This window comes from Electrophorus electricus, chromosome 11, assembly GCF_041902795.1.
Source record: "Electrophorus electricus isolate QZ-2024a chromosome 11, ASM4190279v1, whole genome shotgun sequence".
Lineage (NCBI taxonomy): Eukaryota > Metazoa > Chordata > Actinopteri > Gymnotiformes > Gymnotidae > Electrophorus > Electrophorus electricus.
Window position 1 is genome coordinate 9,287,501 of NC_137507.1, and position 12,500 is coordinate 9,300,000.

General features: G+C 46.6%; 2 protein-coding genes across 3 annotated transcripts in view; both read right to left on the reverse strand.

The window, feature by feature from the left end:
• Positions 1-539, reverse strand: part of mpped1 (metallophosphoesterase domain containing 1) — a 34,662-nt gene extending 34,123 nt beyond the window's left edge. The window contains exon 1 of the mRNA XM_035528617.2: positions 1-539. This exon is cut by the window's left edge and continues 49 nt beyond it. The gene's annotated coding sequence lies outside the window, so the exon portion shown is untranslated.
• A 1,292-nt stretch (positions 540-1,831) lies between these two features.
• scube1 (signal peptide, CUB domain, EGF-like 1) overlaps positions 1,832-12,500 on the reverse strand; it is a 62,123-nt gene continuing 51,454 nt past the window's right edge. For both annotated transcript variants that reach the window (XM_035528615.2, XM_035528614.2), the window contains 11 exons: positions 11,157-11,264; positions 9,357-9,473; positions 8,570-8,728; positions 8,144-8,347; positions 7,639-7,800; positions 7,095-7,262; positions 6,745-6,906; positions 6,355-6,552; positions 6,040-6,192; positions 5,805-5,884; positions 1,832-5,508 (listed from right to left, as the gene is read on the reverse strand). In XM_035528615.2, coding sequence (XP_035384508.1) covers positions 5,356-5,508; positions 5,805-5,884; positions 6,040-6,192; positions 6,355-6,552; positions 6,745-6,906; positions 7,095-7,262; positions 7,639-7,800; positions 8,144-8,347; positions 8,570-8,728; positions 9,357-9,473; positions 11,157-11,264 — 1,664 coding nt within the window. In that variant the 3' untranslated portion in view covers positions 1,832-5,355. The remainder of the gene's footprint in view (positions 5,509-5,804; positions 5,885-6,039; positions 6,193-6,354; positions 6,553-6,744; positions 6,907-7,094; positions 7,263-7,638; positions 7,801-8,143; positions 8,348-8,569; positions 8,729-9,356; positions 9,474-11,156; positions 11,265-12,500) is intronic.

Here is a 12,500-nt window from a genome sequence, read left to right on the forward strand (position 1 = left end):
CGTCTGGTGAAGAAGTACCACGAGAGTTGCAAGGTGCGGAGAGTCCAAAGCACGAAGCGCGCGCGCTGAGTGTTTGAAGTTGAGCCGAAGGCGCGCGGTGCCCTGGTGCGTGCCTCTCGCGCGGAGACACTCCCCCCCCCACTAGCACAATTCTCCGTCTCCGTCTCCCTCGATCCACTCGTCCGAATAAACAGATCGAAAGGAGGACAGACGTCAAAAGCAGAGCGCGCGCCCGTCCCCGTGCGCTCCCGCTGCTGGCCGACCGCGTGGACACAGGGAAGAAGACTCACTTCACTCTGCCATCTATCTGCTTTCTAACAATGCAGTTTATCCTAGTGAGTTTTCTGTCCGGCCTGAACGCACGGCTGTTACTTCTGGATTTGGGGCTCAGATCTTTGTAAGAACAAATGTCTCACCGTCCCTCACCAGTTCAGCTCTGGCCAACATTCACAGTCGCTTACATTGTCGCTCATAGCTCAGAAAACGTGTTAAAACTCATATTTAACTTCGTACAGAAGAACGCTGCTAACCTAACTCATTACCTGGCTTACTTATTTGTACGATTTACATTACACTTTGCGGGGATAACTACATGTAAAGCAAAATCAACTATGTTTTATTACCAGCACTATATACTAATCATTTTCATTTAACTTGCTGCTGTATATACAGACAGTAGACTATATATATTCATGTATCCGTCACGAAGGCTACTTTGGATGATCATTAAACCTAATTAGTCCTATACCCTGCGGATACTGACTGCCCCGGGAACTCGACAGCGTGAATCTGCCGGAAATGCATGTTTATGTTAGAGATTTGCTGCACCCTTGTGGTAACAACACTTTGAATTTCATTATCAGTCTATAGACTGCCGGAGCTGCTATTCTAATTGTAGCCACATGGTGGCGACAGATATTCAAAAAGACGCATGGGTCCGTTCGCAATAGCCTACTACATACAGCTGGTATACTGCATACTGCACTCAGTATATACTGTATACTGGTCCCCATAGCAGTGTGCAGTATAGAATCCAGTATGCGACTAACAAAAACCATGTTATGAGGTCACGTGAACGTGTGAAGAATCCCTTTGTGTCCCTTTGTGAAAAGTTTTACGCCATATTCCACAATGAAGATAGCTTTGCTCACGTACTGGAATATTTAGTCCATTGTCCAGACATCCGTCACCAATCAGTTAGCGAATAGTATGTAGTAGGTCATTTGGAACACAACCATAGCCATATTGCTGCCTAGATATGATCCACATGCATCATGTAACAGAGTGTGGTGCGGATTTTCATATCTTGACATATTAACCAATCTTTCAACCAAGATATTAACCATATCTTTCACATAATAACCAATCCGGAAACTTCACTACAAGAAAGCAATCCTTGCTGCCTCTCAGTTATTTTGTGTTTGTGGCAAATAGAAAAGTGGGATTAAAGATAAGATTTGTTTTAGATGATAAGAAGTCTTTAGGGGTCAACCCTTCTCAGAAAGGTTTGGGAGGAGGGCATGAGATCAATGGACTTGAGTGCTTAAATGGCTGGCAGAGGGTAACAAGAAATTCAAAACCATAACAGCTCTTTATCAGGGTCCTTTAGTCAAGTTCCTGGATGCTGTGGGCGCAAAACAGGATTCCTTATTAATCTTGACTGTGTGTGCTATGGCCACATGAGTTAAGGGTGGCATCCATCTTTTATGGTGTAGTTATGACGTAATCTCACTATGACGTAATCTCCTCTCCAACTTTTGTGTTACCACATGGCCACGACCCTGTTAATACTAAAAAAAAATCACGTACAAACACACACAGTCACACCAACTTTGTATGCACACAGCTGTGGAAGACAGCTCAAGGTTTGTATCATTTATTATTAAAATGAGATCTTAACAAGTTTGGCCTTAGTCTTGGGGTTGTGTTCACTTTGTTGAGTCATTCTTATGAACAGGGCAGTACACCACTGACAGCAAAAATACATCCAGACCTCTGTAAGAGGCTCGTATGCTTCTTATACAACAGTGAACAGACATGTGACTGCTTCCCTCTGCTGCAGTTCTACCCCGGCTGACAAGCTAAATATTAACTTAATAATCTAAAAAAAAAAAGCAAAACATTTTGTACATCATTTACATATTGGTAATTATAAAGCTTAAAAACTCTCAGCAGCAGCAATCTTTATCAGAGAGAACTGAAGGCCAATATTTACGCATTCATGGGAGCGCTGTGTGTGTGTGATCAAGAGCAGTAATTAAAACATCAGTCTGTACCGTAGATGTACGAGGTGTGTCTATAGTATCAGGTCTCAGCACTGGTCCGGCAGTGACCCTGCCCCGCACTGTTCACTGAATTCCCTCTTCCAACACATCTGATTCTGGATGCTTCTGTCACTAGCAGACTATTGGAATCGTGTGTGTGAGAGAAAGGCCACTCCAACACCTGAGGCTCGCAGTGTCACGGCTGGCACACCACTTCCCCATTAATCGTGAATTAAAAAATAATAATAATTACCATGACACGAAAAAAAATGCTTTCTGCATTTGCCTGTGTATATATGTGTGACTGACTCAACACTGTTCAAAGCAGGTGTTTACGCAAAGCAGTTTTACAGAGTGATCTGTGTGCATGTGCGTGCGTGTGTGTGTATGACCAGCCCATGTTAACTCACTTCAGAATGTTACAAATACTGAGTGAAAAGGTACCATGAAAAAAAGTGCTGATATGAAGGGATCTGCTTGAGACGGTTAACTCACCCCTCCCGTTAGAAGCAACAAACACCACAGTCCACACTACATAAACACTGACATAAACTGTAGACATATAGTCATAATATCTGTGTATCTACTGAATTTTAGGCCACTTTCTACATTGCGTGTGTTTCATACATGCGTGTGAGAGCGTGGGATTCTGTTTGTGTTTGAGTTGATGGCAAATGCATGATGATATTTGCCTCCCTCTGTTCCAGGATGTAAACAAACACAATATCATGTTACAAATTCTCACACAGAGCATTGAAAAGTTACATTTACGATTTAAACTTTCTCTTTTTTAAAATTTGCTGCTTGGCAACTCTGTTCCATCTGAGACAAGCGCTAATCAAAATACCTCTGGCTGGTCCAATCACATCGTGTCACAGTCTGATGGAGAAAGGAGGAGTCTGCAATTAATACACATCTTAAAAAGCCCAAATTATTCTACCCAATTCAGATTCTGATAATGACAATTCTGATTACTATTCCTTGACCTAATAACTGTGCACTCAGACAGAGCAGCCTATTTCTGAAAATACAGTAGTTCTATTCAGATCTGCCCTTAGCCAACCAAAAACCAACATCCAAACTTAAAACCTCATTCACAAAAGCACCTGCATTGTGCACACCCACAAACTACATGTGCACACACATACATGACATGACACAACCACACAAACCTAACACCTAAATCCTGTATACAGAGTTTAAGAGTTAATAAACCTTCATACATCACTGAAAACTGAACTTTTATCACTTTTAGCTCTCTAAATATTTCAAAATCAAAACCACTGAGAACCTTTTGTGCTTTCTACCTCTGCACAGCACAAAACAAATAATGTTCATGTACTATATAATGAACATGTTATAATAAACCACTCTGCTCTTATTCCAATATTAAACTGCTCTCATCTTGCTCACTGAACTCTGTGCAATCACACAGCCTATACTGTAAAGCACTGCTCTATGTCAGACTAAAGTCCTGTAAAGCACTGCTCTATGTCAGACTAAAGTCCTGTAAAGCACTGCTCTATGTCAGGCTAAAGTCCTGTAAAGCACTGCTCTATGTCAGACTAAAGTCCTGTAAAGCACTGTTCTATGTCAGACTATAGCCCTGTAAAGCACTGCTCTATGTCAGACTAAAGTCATGTAGAGCACTGCTCTATGTCAGACTAAAGCCCTGTAAAGCACTGCTCTATGTCAGACTATAGCCCTGTAAAGCACTGCTCTATGTCAGACTAAAGTCATGTAGAGCACTGCTCTATGTCAGGCTAAAGTCCTGTAAAGCACTGCTATGCTACATTTCCCATAGAAATATGTGAACTGTTCTGTTTTTCTTCAGTATTTCGTGTTCTTGAACCAGGAGAGGTGAGACTTTTCTTCTTCATCCATCAAAATGTTTCCACTTCCAGGAGTGACGAGCACACAAGACATCTCTCATTTCTACAACCAAGGTAAAACATTTCTATACAACACAAACATCAGGAAAAAAAGGAACTTCGAGCTTTTTCTCTAAAGTTTACAATATAAAATTCAAGTGCAATTAAAGTTCCAAATATTAGTTACAAAACATAAATGTATCTCTGCAGTAACCCTGTGTTATGGGCAGGTAGTCTTTATCTCGTTATACAGGGCTTTTGTGGGGTGTAGGATTAAATCTCCTTGTCTTGTCCAAATGTTGTTCACTGTTATTCCACGTTCAGAACGGGACTGTGAGGCTTCTCCTTTCTCGAAACTTAAATGGTTTAAAAAAATCTTTAAGTGCACCAGTCATTTTCAAAACTCAATCTTGTGCATGTCTGGGGCATGAAATCATTTTAAAAAAATAACAATATATATCCATGTGTGTGTATGAATGTACACCTGCATGACATAGGCTAGTACATGCTTACTAACACACATACATATATACATGCGTACATACATACATATACAAATATATAGATATTAAACATCCAGGAAGTGGGTCTCTGCAAGTTGTAGCACATATAAATATTCCAAAAGCATTAGAAAAGCAAAACACAAAACAAAAGGGATCAAAAAACAAAGAGAAACATAGAAGAAGTGAAACCAAAAGGTGGACTCCAGGCGAGAAGTAACAGGCAGGCAGCCCTTCCACTTCCTGTGGTACAGAGGCATTCTGGGAGCAAGCTATTGTGCTGAAACACTGGAGAGGGAGAGAGATAAGCAGAGGAGTTGAGGGGAGAAGGAGGCACGTGAGAGGAGATGAGGGGAGAAGGAGGCACGTGAGAGGAGATGAGGGGAGAAGGAGGCACATGAGAGGATATGAGGGGAGAAGGAGGCACGTGAGAGGAGATGAGGGGAGAAGGAGGCACGTGAGAGGATATGAGGGGAGAAGGAGGCACGTGAAAAGAGATGAGGGGAGAAGGAGGTATGTGAGAGGATATGAGGGGAGAAGGAGGCACGTGAAAAGAGATGAGGGGAGAAGGAGGCACGTGAGAGGATAGGAGGGGAGAAGGAGGCACGTGAGAGGATATGAGGAGAGATGGAGGCACGTGAAAGGAAATGAGGACAGAAGGAGGTACGTGAGAGGAGACAAGGGCAGACTGGGACTGGGATAGAGGTGGCCTCCAGGTTTCTATTTGTACGGCCGTAGAAACCTGGTGACTTTGGAGCGTAGCAGCTTAATGAAGGAGCGTGGGAACATCTCCTTGGACTCCTGAACCGTGTACTTGAAATAGTTATGAGGGTGAGCCAGGACGTCAAACAGAGCCTTAATCAGCTTCTTATCCTGGAAGACAGCAAGGAAACGCAGTGTTAGTTACAGACAGTGTTTTAAACTTGCATGTTAGCAGGTACACTAATGGAAATTCCTCTGGTTTTGGAGTACTTGACATAGAACTACTAGCTGCAACAACTTGTGACTGTGAAATTTTTTTTAAAATACGATATTTGCCTTTTTATCCATGAGTAAAGCTTTACAAAATTTAAATGATACATCTAATCACTTCCTCTATCATAGATTGACATTAGCATTTAAATATTTCAAGTAGCTGCACTGATGACTGAAGACATTGAAATTCTCACTTTCAATATTTCTTGGTGATTCTCTGAAGCATAGAGTCGACCATCTCGTACAATGTCCTCTATGAGCTGTTGATAATCTTCTGTAAACCAAAACAACAGTGCCAAACCGCTTACACAGCAGGTTTATTTCAACCTATAACAAAACATACCCCACTGTCTGATTATAGGACACCGAGTGTCTGATAACTGTGTGTTGACTGTCTGATATTGAGAGTGTGCAGAAAGGAAGACTGACCATCGTAGGTGACGTAGGGAACCTGGAAGCCCTTGCCGCTGTTACCCTCGTTGGACTTGAACTGAATCCAAAGTTTACGGGAGCGGGAGGTGAAGGCGATTGGACGCTCGTAAGTCTGACACGTCTCATAGGTTGTTATGGACGTGGGCTGGGCTAATGGAGAAAGGGAGGAGCCAAGTGAACCAGGACCAGAACCTGAGTGAAAGGAACTGACAGGGCTAACAGGCTCGCCAATTTACTTCACCAAACAACCAAATATTGTCTACAGCAAGCAACAGGACAGTTTCGTGGATGGGTCGCGGGAGCTAAACGTACAGCTCTTCCTCATGACGAGCACGTCACCACACTCATCCTCAATAGGGAGGAAGATCTCGGGCACGACGATGAGGATGCGTCTCTTGTTGGGGGGATTGATGGTCCAGACGCAATCCACATTAGATGGGTAGTCCCCAGGGTAGTTGGGGGACTCGATGTAGCCCATAAAGTCTCCTAGTTCACCCCCACACATTTGGTCTACGGGGAGGAAATAACCCAGTCACTTAGATTCAGGTGCAAATGTAGGACTGAAAGCAAAGTCCCACCCTTTAAATACACTCCAAGTGCGCTTACATTTGGGGTTTCTTAAAAAAGGAACCTTGTTCATAGAGAAGAGAGTTCAGCATTTAACTTATGGGAGCACACATAACACATGACACATTGGCTTACTCTTGCAGTGGGTCACATTGGTGGCCCCATCAAAGTCAGTGGTGGTGTTTCCAGGGCAGGTGATGCAATAGTTCTGCCCAAAGTCGGACTGGTAAGTGCCGGCCGGACACCGGATACAGCGGTGGGAGCTGGAGTTGTAGTGGTGTCCTGGAGCACAGTGGACTACCCACCACAGACAGGGAAAGAGAGAGAGAGAGAGAGAGAGAGAGAGAGAGAGAGAGAGAGAGAGAGAGAGAAAATTTAACCAGAAAAGGCAACAAAGATGTGAAATAGATGGGAAGAAAAGACAAAAACACTAGAACTGCTTGGTAAGGTGTGAAAGGGTCATATGCGCTGTTTTGGCGTGTTACCTTTGGCTTCACAGTCTCTGAAGGACGTGCTCCCAGTGTGTTTGGTCATGAGTCCACCCCCACAGGGGAAGCACAGAACCCGGCCCGGCTCCGGCTGGAATGTGCCGAGCGGGCACAACTGACATGGACGAAAGCCGTCGACAGAAAAATGACCAGGCGGGCACTGACCTACAACCAGAAACACAAGGGAAGGTCCTTTATCTGGAAATCTTGGTAATTCATATGTGTTCATTTTTTGCTCTTCTGTGTGAATGTTTGGATTATAGCACCGATGTATCCACAAGGGGGCATCAAAGGGGTCACATTTTTCTCTTCCCTATGCTTCCTGTGACTGAGAAATTTATATAGTATCATGAAATCAGTAGGGTTTTTTTTCCTGTATTGATTCTGCATTTCAATATTATTGATTTCCCTGGTGGATGTGCTGGGAGAAAGCTCATGTGCATTAATCAGTCTTTATAATCAATGTCTGGCATTACCATTACAAAGCAATTCATTGATTTGATTCACTGATACGTGTATTCACGCACACACGCACACACACCTCCGCACTCAGAGACGTTCTTGGCTCCGGTGATGCCCTGCGGCTCTGTGCTGGGGCAGGGTTCACAGGACAGCTGACCCTCCATGTCCTGATAGGTTCCCGGAGGACACTGCACACACTGCTCCTGCTCACCACTGAAGAAGGTCCCTGCACCGCAGCTGACTGGGACAGACACACACACACACACACACACACACACACACACACACACACACACACGCACGCACACGCATACACACAGACACACATACACACACTCACATACACACACACGCACACACACTCACGTACACACACACATACAGACACACACACACACTCACGTACACACACACACACACACACACACACACACACACACACACACACATGCACACACACAGTATACAGTCACAATCAAATGATCTGTAAAGCATTCTTTTCTAATATTCCTCATTCAGAAGCTGGATGACATGCTGCAACGCCACAGTGTTCAGCCGGGGCGCTCGTTTCCCAGAGTGCCTACCGCACTTGCTGTCCATGAGGACCTGTCCGGTGCTGCAGGACTCGGCGGCGTCCGGCTGGAGTGCGGCGCGCTGAGCCACCTCGTACGCCGTGCCCGAGAACTGGATGTAGAACTGCTGCTTGTTGATGGACTTCCTCAGGGTGCGCAGAGTGTTCTGAAGCCTCTGTTTCACCCTCTCCCGCACGCAGTTCACGTCGCACGATTCTGACACACACACAAACACACACACACACACACACTCACTCCTGTTACATTTACGTGGGTACTGAATGTGTGTGGTAGCATGACAGGTTTGGTCATTGGTAATGTTGCCTACACACACACGCACACACACACATGCACACAAACACACACACACGTGCACACACACGCGCACACACACGCGCACACACACGCGCACACACACACACACACACACACACACACCTGAAGCTTCCTCCTCCTTCATCTCCATCTCGAACTCGGCAGTGATTTGCGAGACCTCTTTAGATGGAGACTTCCGGCCCCGCCGACGCTTTTTGGACGACTCACACTTCAGATTTACAAATGTCACCTGACAGTCCTCTGTGCAGGGGAACTGACCTCCTGAAGAGGGGAGAGAGGAGCAGAGAAGCAGAGGGGAGGAGCATAAAGAGGACAGGGGAGGGAGGAGGATGGAGAGAGAAGGACAAAGAGGGGGGAGGAAGAGAGAAAGCGAAGGATGAGGTAAAGCATGAGGAGAATGAGAGTGAGAGCAGAGAAGGGAGCAGGGGGCAGATACGGGTGGAGGAGGGAGCAGGGGGTAGTTACGGGCGGAGGAGGGAGCAGGGGGCAGTTACGGGTGGAGGAGGGAGCAGGGGGTAGTTACGGGCAGAGGAGGGAGTAGGGGGCAGTTACGGGTGGAGGAGGGAGCAGGGGGTAGTTACGGGCGGAGGAGGGAGCAGGGGGCAGTTACGGGTGGAGGAGGGAGCAGGGGGTAGTTACGGGCGGAGGAGGGAGCAGGGGGCAGTTACGGGTGGAGGAGGGAGCAGGGGGCAGTTACGGGTGGAGGAGGGAGCAGGGGGCAGTTACGGGCGGAGGAGGGAGCAGGGGGCAGTTACGGGTGGAGGAGGGAGCAGGGGGCAGTTACGGGTGGAGGAGGGAGCAGGGGGTGGTTACAGGCGGATCATTACTAAGCTACGATCCAGGAGGGCTTATTAAAGCAACACGGTGTTCTGTCCTGGGCATGACTCACCCTGAAGGCTCTGCTTGGCCACATCTCGATGCTTCTCCTTGTTACGTGGCCTCAGGTGACACTTGGCGTCCTTGATCTTAAACCGTGTCTTCTGTTTGATGGGCTGAGCCAATGTTTCTGGGGTGGAGGAGAGAGGTGGAGCCACACGTTCACACTCACACTTTAACTGAAACATTACAACTGAACCACAAGCACACAACCGCTCCATCTGTTCTGTGAACAAAATAGTGAATAAACACCAAAGAATTTCAGCCGTGAAGGTCTTGGTAAATATACAGTAAGAGGGCAGAGACAGAAAAGCACAGAATGGGGGGGTCAAATAAAGGGAGAAGGGTGGAGAGACATCTGGAGGCATTCTACAACATTTTTGGGGTTGAGAGTGATGTTTGGGACAATGAGGAATATAGAAGGTCAAGCCTATCCACACTGCACTCTCTCAATCCCTCGTGGACATACACATATGAACACACGCGCACACACGCACACACACGCGTGCGCATGCACGCATGAACACACACACACACACACACATGCACACTTACACACACATGCACACTTACACACACATGCGCACACACACACATACACAAACACACATGCACATACATACACACACATGCATGCAGGCACACACACATGCATGCAGGCATACACACATGCATGCACACACGCACACACACATACGTGTGACCTGTGTGTGAACTGCGTGTGCATGTGCAGTCTCTCCGGGGCCTTCTGAGTCCGGTCTGCGTATATCACTTCTGTCAGTTAGTGTCAATTAGATTCAAACTACAGGTCCTCTGTGGTCTGACACGCGTGTTTGTGTGTGTATGTGTGTGTGTGTGTGTGTGTGTGTGTGTGTGTGTGTGTGTGTGTGTGTGCGTGCGGCTCTGGCTCACTGAACATCAACTTGTGTTCCAAAACCTACAGAAAACACCTGACTGGAAAATCTGGAATTCAGCAAACAGGAGAAAATGAAGCTTACAGCACTTATAATGGTCTATTAGAGAATGAGAGAGAGAGAGAGAGAGAGAGAGAGAGTGTGTGTGTGTGTGTGTGTGTGTGTGTGTGTGTTTTCATTGCATTACCCCTGAGATTACTCACTACACCTCTACACATTTCAGCTATACCCCCTCACTCAAGCTTCCATCCTCAATAAATAGGTGAGACTGTGCAGAACCTCAGAGAGGCAGCATGAACAACAGAGAGATGGAGATGACAGAGAGAGTGGGTGGAAAGAGAGGGGGCGGGGCTTACCTGTACAGCACTGTAGAGAGGGGCGGGGCTTAACTGTACAGTGCTGTAGAGAGGGGGCGGGGCTTATTTGTACAACACTGTAGAGAGGGGGCGGGGAGAGGGAGGGGGCAGGGCTTACCTGTACAGCTCTGTAGAGAGCGGGCAGGGCTTACCTGTACAGCTCTGTTGAGAGAGGGTGGGGTTTAACTGTACAATGTTGTAGAGAGGGGGAGGGGCTTACCTGTACAGCGCTGTAGAGAGGGGGCGGGGCTTACCTGTACAGCGCTGTAGAGAGGGGGTGGGGCTTACCTGTACAGCGCTGTAAAGAGGGGGTGGGGCTTACCTGTACAGCACTGTAGAGAGGGGGCAGGGCTTAACTGTACAGTGCTTTAGAGAGGGGGCGGGGCTTACCTGTACAGCACTGTAGAGAGGGGGCAGGGCTTAACTGTACAGCACTGCAGAGAGGGGGCGGGGCTTAACTGTACAGTGCTGTAGAGAGGGGGCGGGGAGAAGGAGGGGGTAGGGCTTACCTGTACAGCTCTGCAGAGAGGGGGCGGGGCTTACCTGTGCAGCTCTGTAGAGAGGGGGAGGTAGATGTAGTGTTCCTTTTTGGTGCTGATGTGCCTGATTGGACTGGTACTCCACAGCTCAGAGAGTAGCTGTTTTCTGAATCTACACACACACACACACACACACACACACACACACAAACACACACACAATAGAGTCTGCGTCTAAAGTTATGTGTGGCCTCGCAGGTTATGTGTGGGCAGTGTTGGCTCAGTGGTTAAGGTACTGGACAATTAGTCAGAAGCTTGCTGATTCAAACCCTACCACCAAGTTGCCTCTGTTGGGCCCCTGAGCAAGGTCCTTAACCCTCAAGTTGTACTCAGTCATAATTGTAAGTTACTTTGGACAAACGTGTCAGGTAAATGTAATGTGTGCTTCTATGAGCATGTATGTGAAAAGCAGAGGCTGGTTGTCAGAATGATAAAGTGCAGTGAGGCTGTGTAGATAGAGCCACTGGCCTGCGTTTAGTCTGACCACAAATTGTCCAGTGGCAGGCTGAGTATTTCTGTTGGCCTGCCACTGCATGCAGGGGCGTTCAGGATTAAAAGAAGGTTTATATGGTCCTAGCACTCACTGTGTGAACCCAAAGAGACTAGTAATGCACTCCCTCACACTCACTAGCATGAGCATGCTCACAGACACGCATACACACATGCACATAGGTAAATACATGTACTTAAATATTACATACAGAGTCCCAATGGTTCCTAAAGGACATATGGGATTAAAGAAGATTTACACTGTTTTATTACCTATTTAAAAAACACACACACACACACACTGAGACGGGGCATAAAAAGTAGATATAGAGAAGATGACAGAGTGACTGGGATTTTGGAAGCCCCGCTCTGTTCTCACCCTTTTTCTCTAGAAAGGTATAAAAGCAAATATTTCACTTGGTGTTTAGAAGCCATCCATCAGGCTCATGTGCGCAACGGCCAGCGCAAACGCGGCAGGGAGTTTGTGCAAAGCCCTGTGAGCAGGACTGCGTTACGGAATGCAAGTGCTCTAGAGCTGCGCTCCCTGATTCGCCACCGCAAAAACAGAACACCATCCAAGACTGCTATCCTTCAGAGCCGAGAGGGTCAATCCGACCCACTTAGAGATCAGCACAAAATGGCTTGCTGGGATTCTAGGACACATTCATATAAAATGGCATGTAGAAAACCAACTTGCATCACAGACAAATCGAGTATTACTGGACTGATGTCTGTAGAACGCAAGCTATACGGCTGAGTAATGCAGTTTGACAATAACTTTTGAAGGCGTGCAGGCTCCCGATTATAGTGCTAGCTCCACGGGTGTGTTTGCTGGAACCAGGAAAGTTTGTTTGGCTTG